The sequence below is a fragment of the Epinephelus fuscoguttatus genome, linkage group LG6 (genome assembly GCF_011397635.1).
Source record: "Epinephelus fuscoguttatus linkage group LG6, E.fuscoguttatus.final_Chr_v1".
Taxonomy (NCBI): Eukaryota; Metazoa; Chordata; class Actinopteri; order Perciformes; family Serranidae; genus Epinephelus; species Epinephelus fuscoguttatus.
In genome coordinates, this window is record NC_064757.1 from 46,818,773 (window position 1) to 46,841,282 (window position 22,510).

General features: G+C 43.8%; 1 protein-coding gene across 1 annotated transcript; it reads left to right on the top strand.

Annotated features, from left to right (window-relative positions):
- The first annotated feature begins 2,844 nt into the window (after positions 1-2,844).
- On the top strand, positions 2,845-20,999 carry LOC125890863 (gelsolin-like). The gene is made up of 19 exons (XM_049579724.1): positions 2,845-2,907; positions 4,535-4,735; positions 14,046-14,200; positions 14,285-14,446; positions 15,461-15,520; positions 15,605-15,694; positions 15,823-15,912; positions 16,082-16,214; positions 16,631-16,719; positions 16,848-16,976; positions 17,065-17,151; positions 17,462-17,595; positions 18,574-18,664; positions 18,780-18,950; positions 19,305-19,479; positions 19,572-19,693; positions 20,371-20,448; positions 20,530-20,590; positions 20,762-20,999. Exons 2-19 carry the CDS (start codon positions 4,543-4,545, stop codon positions 20,923-20,925), a joined length of 2,184 nt encoding a protein of 727 aa, XP_049435681.1. The 5' UTR covers positions 2,845-2,907; positions 4,535-4,542; the 3' UTR covers positions 20,926-20,999.
- The last annotated feature ends 1,511 nt before the right edge of the window (positions 21,000-22,510 follow it).

Genomic DNA, 22,510 nt, shown 5'->3' on the forward strand with positions numbered 1-22,510 from the left:
TCCCCAATCCCCAGCCAGGAGTCTTTCAGGGCCGTTCTGAGTACCTACCTCGAGGCAGGGACTTGTTTAGCCCCCGTAAAAGTTCCAGAACTCTGTCCTTCGGGGGTGGTTCCTGCGGTGGAGACATGCACCAATGGCCCCAGCCCTGTAAAATTACCCCGAAGTTCCTGTGGTGGAAACAGCCCTAATGAAAACAGGTTCAAACCCCCAACCCTGTTACTGTGAGGCAACAGAGCAGAGCACTTCCCCACTGTGCTGCTGTGGACCAGCCTGCACATTCATGAATTTCTGAAGTCAATCAATTTTATTTATTTATACAGTGCTCGCCGGCTTATCCAAATCGTGTCTACGCCCATCTGGATAAGCCGGCGAGCACTGTGAGGTTCATGTTTTTTGACTTCTCTAGTGTGTTCAGCACCATCCGTCCAGCTCTACTGGGTGACAAGCTGACAGCAGTGCAGGTGGATGCCCCCCTGGTGTCCTGGATTGTAGACTACTTGACTGGCAGACCACAGTATGTGCGCTTGCAACGCTGTGTGTCAGACAGAGTGGTCAGCAATACTGGGGCCCCGCAGGGGACTGTCCTCTCTCCCTTCCTCTTCACCCTCTACACCACGGACTTCAGCTATCGCACTGAGACCTGCCATCTTCAGAAGTTTTCTGATGACTCTGCTATAGTTGGTTGTATCACCAAGGGTGATGAGGATGAGTACAGGACTGTTGTGGATAACTTTGTCACATGGTGTGAGCAGAACCATCTGCAGCTCAACGTGGCAAAGACAAAGGAACTGGTGGTGGATCTGAGGAGGACCAAGACACTGGTGACCCCTGTTTCCATCCAGGGGGTCAGTGTGGACATTGTGGAGGACTCTAAGTACCTGGGGGTACACACTGACAATAAACTGGACTGGGCTAAGAACACTAACGCTCTCTACAGGAAGGGCCAGAGCCGTCTCTATTTTCTGAGGCGACTGAGGTCCTTCAACATCTGCCGGACTATGCTCAGGATCTTCTATGAGTCTGTGGTGGCCAATGCTATCCTCTATGCTGTTGTGTGCTGGGGCAGCAGGCTGAGGGTGGCGGACGCCAACAGACTCAACAAACTGATCCGCAAGGCCAGTGACGTCGTGGGAACGGACTGTGACTCTCTGATGGTGGTGTCAGAGAGGAGGATGCTGTCTAAGCTACGAACTATCTTGGACAATGTCTCACACCCACTCCACCATGTGCTGGTCAGGCACAAGAGTACTTTCAGTGGGAGACTCATACCACCAAGATGTACCACTGAGCACCACAGGAAATCATTCCTGCCTGTGGCCATCAAACTGTACAACTCCTCCCTCTGAGTGGCCCTGACACTTTCACACACTGCAATAATTTAATCTAACTTGTGCAATAACCCCATTCACCCTGACTGTATATATTCTGTCTGTGTAAATAATCTTGTTCAGTTTACAATATATATATATATGTATATATATATATATATATATTTATTTACGTTTATGTTTGTTAATAATTCCTGTTTATTTAACTATATATTTGTAAATACTATTGTTTAAATTTCTTATATTTTCTCGTATCTTTCCTCTCTTGCAAGGAGCATCTGTAACATAAACAATTTCCCCTCGGGGATCAATAAAGTATTTCTGATTCTGATTCTGATTATAAAGCCCAATATCACAAATCACAATTTGCCTCACAGGGCTTTACAGCATACGACATCCCTCTGTCCTTATGACCCTCACAGCTGATCAGGAAAAACTCCCCAAAAAACCCTTTAACAGGGAAAAAACGGTAGAAACCTCAGGAAGAGCAACTGAGGAGGGATCCCTCTTCCAGGACGGACAGACGTGCAATAGATGCCATACAAGTCAATAAAACAACATGATGAAACGTGAGAGCTGTTAACATGAAACATGTTTGAAATGTTTCTTCTGAGTTTATGATGAAACATTTAACAACACATCAGAAGTCTCATTTATCAAACTGTGTGTAGGACCCAGACTGTGCACCAAAAATGATGTGTCACTTTCCACCATGAGGCCGCTCCTCGCCGCCTGTGTCACCAGTTTAACGTCTCCTACATGTCTGTCAGCACGGGTCAGAGTTTCAAGTCTGTTTTTATATATCACAACATTAGCGTATGAGGGGGCGTACCCTTCCGTCAGGACTCGTTCTGTGTGTACGCAGTGTTGAGACATGAGACCTCAGGTGAGGAAATCATGTCCTTTTATCTGACTGTGTGTTATCATTCCCTGAGGTCAGACTGACAGGTTCTGTGAGCTGCAGCTCAGGTGGGAATCCTGGGACAGCAAAGGAACGTCCCGCCCTACTCTGCCTCTGATTGGCTCACCCTGACATTCCTACCCTCACCCTGACTAATCTCACTTGTGCTCACCCTCACCCTCACCAATCCCATCGACCAAGGCAACGAGTATGAGCCAATCAGAGGCAGAGGGGGGCGGGACGTTCCTTTGCATTCCTAAGATGCAAAGTTTCCAGGTGTGACACAAAGAGAGACTTTGGGAAGAACAGGAAGTGAAGTGTTCATGGTGTCATATATTTAAATGTGAACAAACAGAGAGGAGGTGTTCACCCTGTCATCCTGCTGCTGCTGTGTATGAACACACACACACACAGAACATATATGTGACACACAGATGGTGTGTATGTGCTGCTGATTTATTCAGCAGTCGTCAGAGCTGAACAGTTTCAGGCTCGCTGGGTCTCTCTCTCTCTCTCTCACACACACACACACACACACACACACACACACACACTGATGATGATGTGTTGGACAGGTAGAGTTACCTGCAGCCCCTCCCCCACAGCCCCGCCCTCCTTTGTCAGTGTTTCAGGTGAGCTGAGTCTCTGCAGCAGTTTGTGTCCAGCTGATCACGAACGGTGAGTTTAAACTTCACTCCTTCACCTGCTGCTGCTCATTTATTCTGTCATTCATCCGTTCATTGTCTGAAACCAAATGTCAGGTTTTCTTCTTCAGACTGACTCTGTGCTCACAGACAGACAGACAGCTGATGAATTCATTCATGTGTTCATTTTTGCTCAAAGTTTCTGGTCTGAAAAACTCATGATTTTCTACCTGAGAGCTGCAGCAAATTAACACACCTGGGGTCGTATTCACAAACATCCTGAGAACTTGTATGTGCTATATTGTAGGCAACTGGACTTGCTTGCGTTTCTTGAGGACGTTTCGCCTCTCATCCAAGAGTCTCCTTCAGTTCTAAATGACTGGGACCAAGTTGCAGAGTACTGACTCTGAAACTAAGAGCTCACATGACCCCTACGACTCTGTAAGGGTTCCCACCCACACAGGGTTCATAGCCTGCAACTTCGTACCAGTCATTTAGAACTGAAGGAGACTCTTGGATGAGTCCAGTTGCCTACAACACAGCACTTATGATTACCATGACCTGGATGACTGAGAATCTTCACCGACATCCTGAGAACTCTCTCACAGAGCTCCTGACTGTCAGTAAGGAGTCTGAGCTCAGGAGTGATTTAGGAAAGTTCTCAGAGCGACTCAGAGCGAGGAGGCTTTGTGAATATGGCCCCAGAAGCTCTGTTTAAACCTTCTGTCTGTGTCTCTGTGTCTCTGCCTGTCTGTCTGTCTCTCTGGGTGAGTCACTTCCTGTTTCTCTCAGCTGCAGTTTGTGCTGGTTTTTTCCACAGAGGCTGTGACAGCTGAACTCAGAACTAAACTCACAGAAACTTTTCCACTTTTTCTTCTCTGAACTAATGTTTGTTTATTTTAGTCTTTAACAAACAAACCTGAGACGAAAACAACAGCTGAAAAATTTTACGAGTTCCTGCTCTGCAGACTGCAACATGTCGATCGGACACACAGGTCATCAATGACTACTCAAATGTTATCATTTAATTTAAAGAGTCGGCGTTTAATGTAAATAAATCAAGTCGTTAAATCAACGACTTTTTAAGAAGTCGTTTTACTTAAAAAGTCACATCATTAAATAAATTAGAAAAAGATGAAGAGGACTTTAAAAGTTTTCATTAAGGTTTGACTCACTATCAAACGGATGACATCATGGTGTTCAGGCGTTGTGTGGCTCCGCCCATTGGAGGTGACATCATGAGCTGGGTTCAGCCTGGACACAACGCAACAAAACGTTTATTTAAACAGAAACTTAGGTGTGTCGGACACACCGTCGTGTTCACAGCTGCTGTTTAAAACAGAAAATAAAATATAAGTACAATCAGTAAAAATTTGGGAACTGCACTTCAGAGACTGTGGGTGTGTCTCAAAGTCGAGGATCCTTCCTCACTGCAGGTGACACTATGGTGTTCAGATGTTGTGTGGCTCCGCCCACTCCAGGTGACACTATGGTGTTCAGATGTTGTGTGGCTCCGCCCACTCCAGGTGACACTATGGTGTTCAGGTGTTGTGTGGCTCCGCCCACTCCAGGTGACACTATGGTGTTCAGGTGTTGTGTGGCTCCACCCACTTCATATGATATCATGTTGTTCAGGTGTTGTTTGGCTTTGCCCCCTGCAGGTGACATCATGGTGTACCATCCAGAGTTCGACCATGCGGGTAAGAAGGCGGGGCTTCAGGTGTGGCGGGTGGAGAACATGGATCTGGTTCCTGTTCCTGAGAGTCTGATTGGAGGGTTCTACACTGGAGACGCCTACCTGATTCTCCACAGCACCGAGACTCGTGGAGGAAAGATGCAGTACGACCTGCACTACTGGCAAGGTACTGCAGTACACCATGTACTTTTTTTGTTTTTTCTTTTTTACACTAATTTTTTATCAATTTTAAAGTTAACAAGTCAGAAACATCAGGACAACAAAAGACATACAAATCACTGCGTGGAAATAATAATAATAATAATAATAATAATAAAAATAAGTAAATAAGTGGCTGAATGAATAATGATAATAACAATAATGATAATAATAATAATAATAAAGAGAGGGAAAAAGAAAAGTGAAAAAAAAAGAAACAAAAACAGACTAACACAAAAACACCCACAAAGCGTCAAACAGACAGAAGGCAGATACAAAATGTAGCATCGGGAGTCATCAGATATAGTAAATGTAAATGTAAATGTAAATGTTCTTTATTTATACAGCCCTTTACAACAACCCTTTCAGTGAACCAAAGTGCTTTACAATAGGTGCAAAAGAAGCAATAAATAAAACAATTAAAAATAAATAGAGGCAATAACAACAATAAAAACAATAAAAGCAATGAAAATAATAAAAGCAATAGGAGCAATAAAATACAATAAAATAAAGTAAAACAGAGTAAAAGTAAAAGAGTCACCACACTACTGGGTATTAAAAGCCATCCTAAATAAATATGTCTTCAGTCTAGATTTGAAAAGTAGTAACTAAATCATAACCTACTAAGAATGACTGTGCCCAGTTATTTCAGTCCATGCCAAACCAGTCAAGCCCCTCCAAAGGGCATGGGCCCCATCTTCCCCAGTATAGTTCAAAAAAGGGTTCCAGATATTGAAAAATTTGAATGGTTTGTTTTTCATGACATGTCAGCTTCATTAAAAGTATAGCTGCAAATTAAAAGCAACAATAGATGTAAAAACACACAGAGACAATGCATCTGAACATTTATACCTCCGACCGCAGCAGCGGCTGAAAATTATACATTTTGATACATACAAGTATACATATTGCAAAACTCTGTAAAAGTACACCAAGGCATACATTTCTGTTTCCAAATATTTATTTGAAAACGAAACCATTCATACGGTCAATAAAAAAACATTTTGTTAATAATAAAAGACGAATGTAATCTCAACAGTGACTGCGCCAGCTGGCGGGACTGCGGCTGAACCACTTCTAGTGTTCATTCAGTTGCGTGTTGAGTGTGTGTGTGTGTGTGTGTGTGTGTGTGTGTGTGTGTGTGTGTGTGTGTGTGTGTTGTTAGTATGTCAGAGAGGTGGAGTATCAATAAAAACAAAAGTTTCCACTAATTATTTCGGTTATTGTAGAATGTATTTATCAAATCACCACTTTCAACTGGGGACACAGTGCAGCAGCAGCAAAAACAAAGGCATTATAAAAAGTCGACAGATATTGTTAATCAATTGACATGAGACACTGGAGAGGTTGTCAGTCCTATTCTATAGTCTGTAATACTTTTTTTTAATTTTATCATAACTTCTCGGAAATTACTCAAAAATGCATTCATTGTGTGCTTCTGAGCACACGGGCAGCATAAACAATGAAGTCACATATGATGGTCTGGCAGATCGTTGCGGCGCTTGGATGCAGTTGACAGTGACAGTTTTGTCAGCAGCCATTTTTCTTCCTACCAATAACCTATGGTTGAGGCAGCTCCGGCTCCAACTCCGCTCACGTGCTCTGACTCAGGTATCAGAGCCTCTGAGCCACAGCGATAGATGCATTGATGCTGTCCGTGGTGCTTTACACTGGGACCGCCAAGATTACAGTGCCCCTCCAAGTGCCGCAGTCCCGCCGGCTGGCGCGGTCACTGTTGAGATTACATTCGTTTTTTATTATCAACAAACTGTTTTTTTTACTGACAGTATGAATGTTTTAGTTTTCAAATAAACATTTGGAAACGAAAATGTATGCTTTGGTGTACTTTTACAGAGTTTTGCAATATGTCCTGTTTGTATCAAAATGTATAATTTCGGTCGGAGGTATAAATGCTCAGAAGTGTAGTGTGTTTCATTTTTGTACTTTAAAGGCTTCAGAAAACATACAAGACACATTTTTAGTAAAAGTCATAGGAAGAGAAGCTTGTAGGTTTTATCTAAACAGAGTTATTTGCATTATAAAAACCGTTGTGGTGGCTCTAGGACAAGTGCACTTACATTGATCACTTCCATAAAATAAAACGAGAAATTGGAGAAGATTGGAAAAATTGTTAAAATTAAATTAGGGAACTGATCAAAGATGCATTGTCTCTGTGTGTTTTTACATCTATTGTTGCTTTTAATTTGCAGCTATACTTTTAATGAAGCTGACATGTCATGACAGTCAAGCACCCCCCCAGGATTCCGGGATTACGGCAGCCAATCAGCGTTGAGCTGCAAGCGACAGGACCCAGCGAAATACCGCTTCAGATGAGATTTCTCATCTCAAGCGATGAGCGAAAAATTGCTCTGTCGCTGTCGCTCAGAACCCGAGCGATTTTTCTCCCGGGCGAATATACGCTCAATCTCCCGTTTGCATTGACTTTGTATGTAAAATTGTCGCTAGCGAAAAAAAAAAGAAAAAAAAACAGGTCCGGTGTGAACACGAATCCAGACAGTGACCAGTGAAAAGAGGCAGAACAAGTAGGGGGCCCGGATAGTTCAGGGGTCAATGGCATTGCCTCATGGTCGGGCTCCACCGGGCACATCAGTGGTGTGACACGTCTGCAGCACGAGTCCCGTGGCAGCTCGCCTCCCTGTTAATCAATTACAGCAGCTCCACCGGCAACGGGAGCGGCGCGACAACTCTTTATTTTATGCAGCTCTTCCACTTTTGTCGCGCTACGCTCCCCTACGCGACCCTCCAGCAGATAAAAACTATATGAAATAGTGTGCTAAACGAGCACAACGTGTTTTTAAATGAATAAACCATTATCAGAGGTGATATGTGATGATTTTTTTCATGCATTTACCCATGTTTATCCCTGATCCTACCGTTTAAACTATGTATTTTAATACAGTTGAAACTGTTTATTGTATTCTATGGAACCCTGCATAAAAAAAAAAAAATAAAATAAAAAAGTCAATAGGCCTATGCAGGCAATGAAACCGATCTGAGGGGTGGGAAAGCGAGGTGTGTGGAGTTTGCTACCTGCTTGTTGTTGGAGGTGGAAAATGCTTTAACATTTCATGCAGCCTACATGCAGCCTCTCGGCTCAGCAAATGGTAAACAACCCCGCTGGCTTCTCTACGTGTCGCTTCCGTACGCTGTCAGTGGAGCCCAAATGAATACACCGTGACGCTACACTGACGTGACGCTTACTGTGCATTCACACCAAAAGCGTCATGAGTGCCAGCGGTCACTCAGGTCACTGGCATCGCGCTGCCTGGCAGCTCTGGCAGGGCTTGCTGAAGGCTGCCAAGGGGCGGGGCTGATCAGCTGTGCACAGGATGAATCGTAGGATCGACACGAGCCTATTTTACTTACCAGACAAACCAACAATTTCAGATACCCTTTTCCAGGCATCTGACTTCTTCTGGATGTCTCTGTAAATAAACAGAGACACATCATATAGCTCCGGGAAACCAGAGACCGCCACAGTCAACTTCTCCTCCATTTTCGTCTTCTCTTTCTTTTTCTTTCACTGTCCCACCTTGAGAATATTCACAGTCTGTAATTGGCTGCTGCTCGATGCTGCTTCGGCGGCGTCGCTGCTCATTTGCATAAAGTTGAGCTTCTCTCAACTTCACAGTGACGCTTCCGGTCGCTGGCATCGCGCTGCTCGCTGCCGCCGACGCTCCAGACGTCCTTCGTAGCAAGCGTATATTGAAAATGAATGGCTGCTGGCCGCTTATGATGCTCATGACGCTTTTGGTATAAATGCAGAGTTACGTTTGCAGCTGGTGGAGCCCAGCCGTCAGATTTAGAGTAGTTAATCTTATAGCCTCTGAACTGACTGAAGGAGTTAATTATCTCAACTGCTCTGGCCACAGAGGTCTCGGGATTGCTGAGATATAATAAGATGTCAATATAAAGAAATTTTATGATGTATGTGACCTATGTCTATACCTGACACTAATGGGTCATTTCTCAAGACTTCAACCAAGGGCTTGATCACAAGGGCAAAGAGCAAAGGTGAAACAGGACAGCCCTGTCTACAGCCACGCCGCACTATGAAAGAAGGGGACCTCAAACTATTAGTGATACCTGATGCATATGGAGCAGCATGAAGGAGAATAATAAAGTTGTCACCTAGGTTAAATTTAGAGAGAGCTCCCAGTAAATAAGGCCACAAAATTCTGTCAAAGGCTTTCTCTGCGTCCAGGGAGATCACAAGAGATTGGGCCTGTGAATCTGAACTAAACTAAACAAGATGTAGCAATCTCCTTATATTGTACCATGTACTAATACCACTAATACCACTGAAACCATTAAAACTACTAATACCACTGAAACCAGTAAAACTACCAATACCACTAAAACTACCAATACCACTAATGCCACTAAAACCAGCAATACCACTAATGCCACTAAAACTACTAATACCACCAATACCACTAAAACTACTAATACCACCAATACCACTAATGCCACTAAAACCAATACCACTAATGCCACTAAAACTACTAATACCACCAATACGACTAATGCCACTAAAACTACTAATACCACCAATACCACTAAAACTACTAATACCACCAATACGACTAATGCCACTAAAACTACCAACACCACTAATGCCACTAAAACCAGCAATACCACTAATGCCACTAAAACCAGCAATACCACTAATGCCAGTAAAACTACCAATACCACTAATGCCACTAAAACTACTAATACCACCAATACCACTAAAACTACTAATACCACCAATACCACTAATGCCACTAAAACTACCAACACCACTAATGCCACTAAAACTACTAATACCACCAATACCACTAAAACTACTAATACCACCAATACGACTAATGCCACTAAAACTACCAACACCACTAATGCCACTAAATCTACTAAAACTACCAATACCACTAAACCTACGAATACCACCAATACGACTAATGCCACTAAAACTACCAATACCACTAATGCCACTAAAACCAATACCACTAATACCACTAAAACTACCAATACCACTAATGCCACTAAAACCACCAATACCACTAATGCCACTAAAACCAATACCACTAATACCACTAAAACTACCAATACCACTAATGCCACTAAAACTACTAATACCACCAATACGACTAATGCCACTAAAACTACCAATACCACTAATGCCACTAAAACCAATACCACTAATACCACTAAAACCAATACCACTAATACCACTAAAACTACCAATACCACTAATGCCACTAAAACCACCAATACCACTAATGCCACTAAAACTACTAATACCACCAATACGACTAATGCCACTAAAACTACCAATACCACTAATGCCACTAAAACCAATACCACTAATACCACTAAAACCAATACCACCAATACCACTAAAACTACTAATACCACCAATACCACTAATGCCACTAAAACCAATACCACTAATGCCACTAAAACTACTAATACCACCAATACGACTAATGCCACTAAAACTACTAATACCACCAATACCACTAAAACTACTAATACCACCAATACGACTAATGCCACTAAAACTACCAACACCACTAATGCCACTAAAACCAGCAATACCACTAATGCCACTAAAACCAGCAATACCACTAATGCCAGTAAAACTACCAATACCACTAATGCCACTAAAACTACTAATACCACCAATACCACTAAAACTACTAATACCACCAATACCACTAATGCCACTAAAACTACCAACACCACTAATGCCACTAAAACTACTAATACCACCAATACCACTAAAACTACTAATACCACCAATACGACTAATGCCACTAAAACTACCAACACCACTAATGCCACTAAAACTACTAATACCACCAATACCACTAAAACTACTAATACCACCAATACGACTAATGCCACTAAAACTACCAATACCACTAATGCCACTAAAACCAATACCACTAATACCACTAAAACTACCAATACCACTAATGCCACTAAAACCACCAATACCACTAATGCCACTAAAACCAATACCACTAATACCACTAAAACTACCAATACCACTAATGCCACTAAAACTACTAATACCACCAATACGACTAATGCCACTAAAACTACCAATACCACTAATGCCACTAAAACCAATACCACTAATACCACTAAAACCAATACCACTAATACCACTAAAACTACCAATACCACTAATGCCACTAAAACCACCAATACCACTAATGCCACTAAAACTACTAATACCACCAATACGACTAATGCCACTAAAACTACCAATACCACTAATGCCACTAAAACCAATACCACTAATACCACTAAAACCAATACCACTAATACCACTAAAACTACCAATACGACTAATGTCACTAAAACTACCAACACCACTAATGCCACTAAAACTACTAATACCACCAATACCACTAAAACTACCAATACCACTAATACCACTAAAACTACCAATACGACTAATGTCACTAAAACTACCAATACCACTAATACCACTAAAACTACCAATACGACTAATGTCACTAAAACTACCAACACCACTAATGCCACTAAAACTACTAATACCACCAATACCACTAAAACTACCAATACCACTAATACCACTAAAACTACCAATACGACTAATGTCACTAAAACTACCAACACCACTAATGCCACTAAAACTACCAATACCACTAATGCCACTAAAACCAATACCACTAATACCACTAAAACCAATACCACTAATACCACTAAAACTACCAATACGACTAATGTCACTAAAACTACCAACACCACTAATGCCACTAAAACTACCAATACCACTAATGCCACTAAAACCAATACCACTAATACCACTAAAACTACCAATACCACTAATGCCACTAAAACTACCAATACCACTAATGCCACTAAAACCAATACCACTAATACCACTAAAACTACCAATACCACTAATGCCACTAAAACCACCAATACCACTAATGCCACTAAAACCAATACCACTAATACCACTAAAACTACCAATACCACTAATGTCACTAAAACCACCAATACCACTAATACCACTAAAACTACCAATACCACTAATGCCACTAAAACCAATACCACTAATACCACTAAAACTACCAATACCACTAATGCCACTAAAACCACCAATACCACTAATGCCACTAAAACCAATACCACTAAAACTACCAATACCACTAATGTCACTAAAACCACCAATACCACTAATGCCACTAAAACTACCAATACCACTAATGCCACGAATGCCACTAAAACCACCAATACCACTAATGCCACTAAAACTACTAAAACCACCAATACCACTAAAACTACCAATACCACTAATGTCACTAAAACCACCAATACCACTAATGCCAGTAAAACCACCAATACCACTAATGCCAGTAAAACTACTAAAACCACCAATACCACTAATACCACTAAAACTACCAATACCACTAATGCCACTAAAACCACCAATACCACTAATGCCACTAAAACTACTAAAACCACCAATACCACTAATGCCAGTAAAACCACCAATACCACTAATGCCAGTAAAACTACTAAAACCACCAATACCACTAATACCACTAAAACTACCAATACCACTAATGCCACTAAAACCACCAATACCACTAATGCCACTAAAACCAATACCACTAATACCACTAAAACTACCAATACCACTAATGCCACTAAAACTACCAATACCACTAATGCCACTAACCAGTACTACCTAATGCCACTAAAACTACCAATACCACTAATTTCACTAAAACCACCAATACCACTAATACCACTAAAACTACCAATACCACTAATGCCACTAAAACCAATACCACTAATACCACTAAAACTACCAATACCACTAATGCCACTAAAACCACCAATACCACTAATGCCACTAAAACTACCAATATCACTAATGCCACTAAAACCAATACCACTAAAACTACCAATACCACTAATGTCACTAAAACCACCAATACCACTAATGCCACTAAAACCACCAATACCACTAATGGCACTAAAACCACCAATACCACTAATGCCACTAAAACCACCAATACCACTAATGCCACTAAAACCACCAATACCACTAATGCCACTAAAACTACCAATACCACTAATGCCACGAATGCCACTAAAACCACCAATACCACTAATGCCACTAAAACTACTAAAACCACCAATACCACTAATGCCAGTAAAACTACTAAAACCACCAATACCGCTAATGCCAGTAAAACTACCAATACCACTAATGCCACTAATGCCACTAAAACCACCAATACCACTAATGCCAGTAAAACTACTAAAACCACCAATACCACTAATGCCACTAAAACTACTAAAACCACCAATACCACTAATGCCACTAAAACCACCAATACCACTAATGCCACTAATGCCACTAAAACCACTAAAACCACCAATACCGCTAATGCCACTAAAACCACCAATACCACTAATGCCAGTAAAACTACTAAAACCACCAATACCACTAATGCCAGTAAAACCACCAATATCGCTAATGCCACTAAAACCACCAATACCACTAATGCCACTAAAACCACCAATACCGCTAATGCCACTAATGCCACTAAAACTACTAAAGCCACCAATACCACTAATGCCACTAAAACCACTAATGCCACTAATGCCACTAAAACTACTAAAACCACCAATACCGCTAATGCCACTAAAACCACCAATACCACTAATGCCACTAATGCCACTAAAACTACTAAAACCACCAATACCACTAATGCCACTAAAACTACTAAAACCACCAATACCACTAATGCCACTAAAACCACCAATACCACTAATGCCACTAAAACTACTAATACCACTAATGCCACTAAAACTACTAAAACTACTAATACCACTAATGCCACTAAAACTACTAAAACCACCAATACCACTAATGCCACTAAAACTACTAAAACCACCAATACCACTAATGCCACTAAAACTACTAACACCACTAATGCCACTAAAACTACTAAAACCACCAATACCACTAATGCCACTAAAACTACTAATACCACTAATGCCACTAAAACTACTAAAACCACCAATACCACTAATGCCACTAAAACCACCAATACCACTAATGCCAGTAAAACTACTAATTCCATTAATACCACTGACACTACTGGCACTGCGACACCTTCTGTGCACACACATACAAATATGGATATATGTTTGAGTAATAATCATCACAATCAGTAACATTCAGAGTTCTGCTCTCTGATTGGTTGGTTGTCATGCAGGATCACATTGCTCCCAGGATGAGAGTGCTTCGGCGGCCATATTTGCAGTGCAGATGGATGACTTCCTGCAGGGGGCGCCAATCCAGTACCGAGAAGTCCAGGACCACGAGTCCAACGCCTTCACTGGGTACTTCAAAAAAGGAATCAAGTATATGGTAACTACACGAGAAGTGTCAAACACACGTTCTACCTCATGTTGACTCAAAGATCGTGTGATGACATCACTTCCTCTCACACAGAAAGGGGGCGTGGCCTCAGGGTTCAAACATGTGGTAACCAATGAAGTGGAGGTCCAGAGGCTGCTGCATGTCAAAGGTCGATGCATCGTCAGGGCGACGGAGGTCCCTGTCAGCTGGGACAGTTTCAACCATGGAGACAGTTTCATACTGGACCTGGGAGAGGTGAGACAGACAGACAGGTGAGACAGACAGCTGAGACAGGTAAGAAAGTGAGACAGTCCTGAACAGGGACGATTGCTCTGAGACAATGAGAGAAGCTGAACTTCCCCTAAAACTTCATAGAAGAAATGGTCAAATATGCACTATTGAATTTACATTAAAATAAGAATGTAAATTACATTAAATGTGCACTAGGATGCGTTTCACATCATGACTATGATGTTCAAACGTCAGCTGTTTGTCACCAGTTTTCAAACGCGACCTCCCTGCCATACATTCTCGTGTCAGCACGGTGGACACGGAGCCTCCAAGCATTCCTATGAGACAGCCCTGAGCAGGTTCTTTTCATGCAGCAAAGCTCATTGGATAAATGCGACAAGATCGTCACTTCCAGGGACGCTCAGCTTCCCTGGGACCTGATGGAGCGGTAGGCGGGAGAGGACGCTCGGTGTCTGCATGATGATTGGAGGAAGTGTCTAAAAGGCTGAACCCCTTTGTGACTGACAGCGCTTTGGAAATACACACCAGCATCGGCGAGTGGAGTTGTCTGACAGAGTGCCGTCCAGAGTTCCTTATTTCCATAAGCCATACAGCTCATTTACACCGTTTGTACAGTAAAACATAACACACACTGTAAATAAAGACATAAATGTTGCGTTATTGAGTTTGCACCCTGTTTAGTGTCGTTAGTTAGTTCATTTGTTCGTTGAATCACAAAGCTGTAGTTGTGTGTGCGTAGCTGGTTTGACAGGGTCACAGACTCAAACTTATTTTGAGAGAAAATCAGTTCTGGTGATGTAGACACAGTTCAGGTGTTTAAACCCATCTGAAAATCCTTGAAGTGTGTGTTGCTGTGGTTCTACGGCATGAGTGAGCTTCAATTAAATGTTCCTTTTATAAGTTACTGCCTCGCTACAACATGACACACATTATGATGTAAACTTAAAGTGAGCTTCCCCTGTTTGAAAGACCAGCAGCCGCCACTGGTCCTGAACCTGTCTCTGTCTCCGTCTCCAGGAAATCATTCAGTGGTCTGGTTCCCATAGCAACTGCTTTGAGAAGCTGAAGGCGACCATGGTGAGTGGTGACATCACCCAATGACATCATTATTCAGTGACATCATATGGTCCCATGTCATGTGACTAACTGACTGAGTGACAGGTGTCTAAGGGTATCCGCGATGACGAACGGTGTGGGCGGGCCAAGCTGAAGTTCTGTGACGAGGGGGATGAGCCAGACAGGATGCTGGAGGTGATGACACAAGTAGAGTGTGTCACATGACATGATGAATGTTGATTGCTGACCTCTTCCAGTTGACCTGTGACCTCTTCCTGATGAGTGGTGACCACTTCCCACTGACCTGTGACCTCTGTGCTCAGGTTCTTGGGGAGAAGCCGGAGCTGTCTGACACTCATAGTGACGACGCCAAGATGGACGCCTCCAACAGGAAGTTGGTGCAGCTCTACAAGGTAACACTGCTGCAAATGGTATTACGGTGATATTCTGATACATCCAATCAGATCACTGCAGCTGCTGCTGATGTCACTAATCCATAACCTTGGATCAGTGTCCACTGGAAGGCTTTTATTGTGAAGTACCAGCAGGAAGTGTTCAAGTGTCTGTCTTCCTGTCTGTCAGGTGTCCAACGCTGATGGGGATATCGAGGTTACCATGGTAGGAGAGCAAAACCCGTTTCCCCAGGATGCTTTGCAGTCCAACGAGTGTTTCATCCTCGATAACGGAGCCAATGGAAACATCTTCGTCTGGAAAGGTCTGAACTGTGTGACATGATGATGATGATGGTGGTGATGATGATGGTGGTGATGATGATGATGATGGTGGTGGTGATGGTGGTGATGATGATGATGATGGTGATGGTGGTGATGATGATGGTGGTGATGGTGGTGATGATGGTGGTCATGATGGTGATGATGGTGGTGGTGATGATGGTGGTCATGATGATGATGATGGTGGTGATGATGATGATGGTGATGGTGGTAATGATGGTGGTCATGATGGTGATGATGGTGGTGGTGATGATGGTGGTCATGATGATGATGATGGTGGTGGTGATGATGGTGGTCATGATGATGATGATGATGATGGTGGTCATGATGGTGATGATGGTGGTGGTGATGATGGTGGTCATGATGATGATGATGGTGATGATGATGTGTAAACCCTTAGGTAAGGATGCGAACACTGAGGAGCGTCACGCTAGTCTGAAGAGCGCTGAGCAGTTTATCTGTAAGATGAACTATCCAAAGTACACCCAGGTAAACACACAGATAGGTAAAGAGGCAGAGCTTGTCAGTGTGTCTCACCTGAGAGGACATGTGACCTCAGCTGTCCCTGCAGGTGGACACACCTGTCCACAGTGTCTGACATGGTCGTCCCTCCTCAGGTTCAGATCCTCCCTGAGCACGGAGAGACGCCACTCTTCAAACAGTTCTTTAAGGACTGGAGGGATCCTGAGGACACTGTCGGCATGGGAACGGCCTACGTGTCCAATCAGATTGCAAAGATCGAGAAGGTAAACCAATCAGGATCAGGTTTGGGACCAGGTTCAGGAAGAGGTCCAGAGAACTGTCCTCCACAAACTAACCCCTCTGATTGGACAGGTTCCCTTTGACGTGTCCAAGCTCCACCAATCAGACACCATGGCGGCGCAGCACAGGATGGTGGACGGAGGAGACGGAGAGAAAAAGGTGAGGGATGACGTCTGTCTGACCAATCAGAGCTCAGCTGACAGCTTTCAACAACCACAATCAGTGTGTGTCACTAAGACTCATGGGAGATGTAGTTCTTCACTACAGACAAGCTACTACTGGTCTCATGATAATGATAAAATGTCCATCTGTCTGTCTGTCTGTCTGTCTGTCTGTCTGTCTTCTCTTCTCTGGACCAGCACTAGAACTTTTAGTGGAATGAGAAACTGTTCTCAACTGACTCACCTGGTTAAATAAAGGTAAAATAAAAATAAAAAAAAGTCTGTCTGCCTGCCTGTCCCCTCTGTAGATCTGGCGTGTTGAAAGATCAGAGAAGGTCCCGGTGGACTCGTCAGTCATTGGTCAGTTCTATGGAGGAGACAGTTACATCATCCTCTATCAGTACCAACACGACAGCAGACAAGGACACATCATCTACATCTGGTGAGACACCACGTCTCTAGTAACAGTTTGGACTGGGTCTAGTTGGACTGTAAAAGATAAGATAACATAAACTTTATTGTCCCAAGTGGGAAATTTGTTTCGGGCACATAGTGTAGCTAGGATAGCAAGGGTAGTGGATCCACGGATAAAACGGTTACTCTTACGTCTGCCGGCTCTGTAGCGCCTCCCCAATGGTAACAGTTCATATTTGAAAAAAAGAACATGTGAGGGGTCACTCAGGATTTTTTTGGCTTGTCTGACTACCCTCATAAAGTGACTGGAGAGACTGGAGTTGGTCATGTTTCCCCATTAACTTCATGGCAGTTGTCACCATTTCTTGAGGTCTAGCCTCACACTGGACTGTAGGGGAGCCGAACCACACCGTCATACCATATAATGCTGGCTAATACGGCATTGTAGAATGTTAACATGATCTCAGTTCAGACCTCAAACAGCCGCAGCTAACACACCTAAACTGCTAATGTGTTACACAAGTGGTCGACATGAACGCTCCAGCTCAGATTATTAGCCAACATTAGTCCTGGGTGTTTGTATGTCGGTGTTATCAATAATCATAGGGTCATGAGCTACAGTTCCCTCAGGGTCGAAGATCATCTGTTTAGTTTGTTTCGTGTTTGATACAAGATCATCACACCAGGTCTTAAAGTGGCTATCTCGCTGTGTATAGATGGACTGGGTCTAGATGGACTGGATCTAGTTGGACTGGATCTAGATGGAGTGGCTCTAGTTGAACTGGATCTAGTTGGACTGGATCTAGATGGAGCGGCTCTAGATGGATTGGGTCTAGTTGGACTGGGTCTAGATGGATTGGGTCTAGTTGGACTGGGTCTGGTTCAGGTGTGATCAGGTGCAAGGCGGCTCCCCCTGGTGTCGGTGTCTGTTTCAAATGTGACATCAACATCCTTCAACCTTTAAAGTTACACCATGTTAATATTCAGCATGTGTCTCTGTCCCCAGGCAGGGGGCGGAGTCCAGTCAGGATGAGGTCGGAGCGTCGGCCCTGTTGGCGATAGCTTTGGATGATGAAATGGGCGGGGCAGCTGTACAGGTACAGTGACTGGGAACACTACACCCACTTATTGTTATCACCATTAACCCTCCAGACTCTGACTGTAACCCTCTGGACCATGACCTGGTCGTCTCTCGTCGGTCTGCCTGTGCAGGTTCGTGTGATACAGGGCAAAGAGCCCGCCCACCTCATGAGTCTGTTTGGAGGAAAACCAATGGTGGTGTACAAGGGCGGGACTTCCAGAGAGGGCGGCCAATCAGAGGTGGCAGATACCCGTCTGTTTCAGGTTCGAGCCAATCCAGCGGGAGACACCAGAGCTGTGGAGGTGAGACAGAAAACCAGTCAGACACAGTCTAAGTTACACCAGTGTAACCAGTCTTATCCCAGTATCACCAGTATAACCAGTGTTAGTCCAGCACAACCAGTATAACCAGTGTTAGTCAGCACAACCAGTATAACCAGTGTTAGTCCAGGATCATCAGTATAATCAGTGTTAGTCCACTATAAGCAGTGTTAGTCCAGTATAACCAGTATAAGCAGCGTTAGTCCAGTATAACCAGAGTAAGTCCAGTATAACCAGTGTAACCAGTATAATCAGTGTTAGTCCAGTATAAACAATATAAACAGCGTTAGGCCCGTATAACCAGTATAACCAGTGTCTCTGTGGTGTTGTCCTCAGGTGGAGCCGTCCTCGCCCAGTCTGAACTCCAGTGACGTGTTCCTTCTGGTCTCTTCTGGTGGATCGTGGATGTGGAGAGGGAGGAGCAGCACCTCAGCTGAATCTCAGGGAGCCAAACACTTGGCTGAACTCCTGCAGGTGACCCCCACCCAGCTGGAGGAGGGTGAGGAGGAAGGTGAGGGGGCGGGGTCATGGAGGTCTTGGAGGTGATGCTTGGTCCACGATGAACTCTGTTGAACCTGAACGTAGAGTTTCTCTGTGTTACAGGTGCATTTTGGGATGCACTGGGGGGGCAGGAGGACTACTGTCACTACCCCCGTCTGAAGAACAACATGGAGGCTCATCCTCCTCGTCTGTTTGCCTGCTCCAACAAGACCGGAAACTTCCTGGTGTGTATCAAGGCTATTCAAGAGAAGGCTGAGACACGGGGTCAAACATGGGGGGATTGCACATGCGCAGTAAAATCTGGTCTGCACTTCCTCAAAGGCTCAGTAGATGGCGTGAGACCGCAGAATAAGGGGGATGTGCATGCATGTCATTTTCACAGCTTATTACTGGACTGTCACTGGTGGCCTGCGTTGTGGGTGAGAATGACAGAGATGCAATTCTGACAACTTTAAGCAGCCGCCGTCCAAAAGTCCAAGCAGACCGCACCAAGCGCACTCCTTGATCGCCTGAGCGGATCCTGCGCTTTTTATCTAGCGCCCCTGCTGTCACCCTCCAGCATCGCAGCTCAAGTTACACTGCGCATGTGCAATCCCCCCATGTTTGACCCCGTGTCTCAGCCTTCTCTTGAATAGCCTTGGTGTGTACATCAGCCTGGTCACATGACCTGGTTACATGATCACAGTGGGTTCTATGTTGTTGGTTCACAACCCAAAAGAGGCTCAGTGTTTCCTGGTTACTGGTGGTAACACCAGCACTTTGAGATTGCTAAAATGTAAAGTGCAATACAAATAAAATTTATTATTATTATTACACTGCACAGTGGTTGCTAGGCTGGACTCAGGTGGTGCTACATCATCTCACTCTGTGTGTGTGTGTGTGTGTGTGTGTGTGTGTTCAGATGGAGGAGGTTCCAGGTGAGTTGACGCAGGATGACCTCGCCCCTGATGATGTCATGATTTTGGATACCTGGGACCAGGTGAGTCTCCAGCCATGACCATGGCTACATGTCTCGCCTGCCTGTCCTCTGTGTCTCCTCACTTCCCGTGTCCTCCTGCAGGTGTTTGTTTGGATCGGAAACGAAGCTCGTGAGGATGAGAAGACGGAGGCGACAGCGTCAGGTGAGACAGACAGGAAGTTAGTCTGAAAGAGAGACAGGAAGTTAGCAGGATGAATGTGGAAGCTAGAAAACTTCCTAACACTTTCTGTAGTTAAAATTATATTGCTAACAGCTAACTGTGTGTGTGTGTGTGTGTGTGTGTGTGTGTGTGTGTGTGTGTGTGTGTGTGTAGCTGTCAGGTACCTGGAGAGTGACCAGGCCGACAGAGACCCTCAGACCCCGACTGTGATGGTGAAACAGGGCTTTGAACCGCCGACCTTCACCGGCTGGTTCCTGGGCTGGAACCAAGAGTACTGGAGCGACAACCCGCTGGAGCGCGCCACTGCCGGCCTGTGACAGACTGACATCACTTCCTGTTCACACCTGTGTGTCACTGCTTTGATCTGATAAATAAACCAAGTGTGTCATCAGTGATGTGTGTGTGTGTGTGTGTGTGCATGTGTGAGTGATCTCCATGGTAACAGTCAGGTCATTAATAGTTTATTGGAGCATCTCTTTATAAATACAGATGATAAATAACAAGAACGGAAGAACAGAGACAGAAGCCACAGTGAACACCGCAGAATCCTACACAGTCCAGCAGAGTCCAGTATAGAGTCCAGTAGAGTCTAGATGGTCCAGTAGAGTCCAGATGGGTCCAGTAGAGTTCATTTGAGTTCGGCAGAGTTCAGATGGGTCCAGGACAGCAGACGTGCGTGTGTTCACAAACAATTCATCACAATTTAAAGTTTTTACTGTTTTACAATAAAATCTCTTGTTTACATTAAAATCTGTAAATTCTCTGAAACACAAACTAATGTCAAACTCTTTCAACGCTACGGAAGCCCAGAGCAGCCAACACATGGAGCTAGGCTAACACTTCCCCCTGCTTCCAGTCTTTGTGCTAACCTAGGCTAACCTGGACGTGATCTGAGTCTGAGACAAATGTGTCGCACTGTTCCTTTAAGACAAAATCTAAACACAAAGAGCCTAAAAAAAGATCAATATATTCAAACTGTTGACGCGTCGTCTCTTTAAATAAAGTTTCACTTTGTCAGCTAAACACCAGAGCCATATACAGGTGGGGTTGGTCCAACTGGACTGATCCTCATATGTGAACGTGTGACTGAACCAGAGCCTTGTAGAGCAGGAGCTGTTCCAGTCCGTCCAATCAGAGCAGAGCTATTTACACTGAGAGTTCCAACAATCGGACCAGAGCCATTTACAGGTGGAGCTGAGCGATCAGAAAGACGTGCAGTCTGTTGGAAGTTTCTGGCTCTCAGCAGGAAGTACCAAAAGGAAACAGGATATGATGTCAGACTTTGTAAGATGTTCAAAAAGGAAACATGCAAACAAATACAGGGGCTGCATCCCAAGTCTCTTAAAGTTACTGCTAACCACCTTATCTAGCCACCTTAACTAACTGTTTAGTCCCTCCCACTTAGGAAAACATGTAAGGAGTCAGGAGTTAGGAGTGAGGAGCGAGGATTGCTGATTAAGAGACATGAGACGGCCTTACTCTGAAGCGACACGTAAAGCGACGTCCTATTCTGGTGACGGCGCGACAGCTGGATCTGCTGAAATAACAGCCAGCGTTTGGCGTACATCCCAAGTCCCCCCCGCCAGCATGACTTTGGTCACACACTTTTGCATGTATTACCATTGTTACTGAGTCATTTGCCGAAGTTTGTCGCAATTAAAGAACGGTCTGTAGCCCTGCCATTGTCACTGTGATGAGCATCATTATCATTATTATTATCACTATTATTAAATCCACTCGCCAACATTCAACAAGTCAGCTGCTGAGTGAATAAGACATATCAGACCTGTCAGTCTGCCTCAACCAATCAATTTTATTTATAAAGCCCAATATCACAAATCACAATTTGCCTCACAGGGCTTTACAGCATACGACATCCCTCTGTCCTTATGACCCTCACAG

Bases quoted from the DNA above. Each gene is read 5' to 3' on its own strand.
- LOC125890863 (XM_049579724.1), top strand. From the start codon at position 4,543: ATGGTGTACCATCCAGAGTTCGACCATGCGGGTAAGAAGGCGGGGCTT. The intron at 14,201-14,284 runs GTAACTACACGA...CCTCTCACACAG, and splicing joins AAAAAGGAATCAAGTATATG to AAAGGGGGCGTGGCCTCAGG. The intron at 15,913-16,081 runs GTAACACTGCTG...CCTGTCTGTCAG, and splicing joins AGTTGGTGCAGCTCTACAAG to GTGTCCAACGCTGATGGGGA.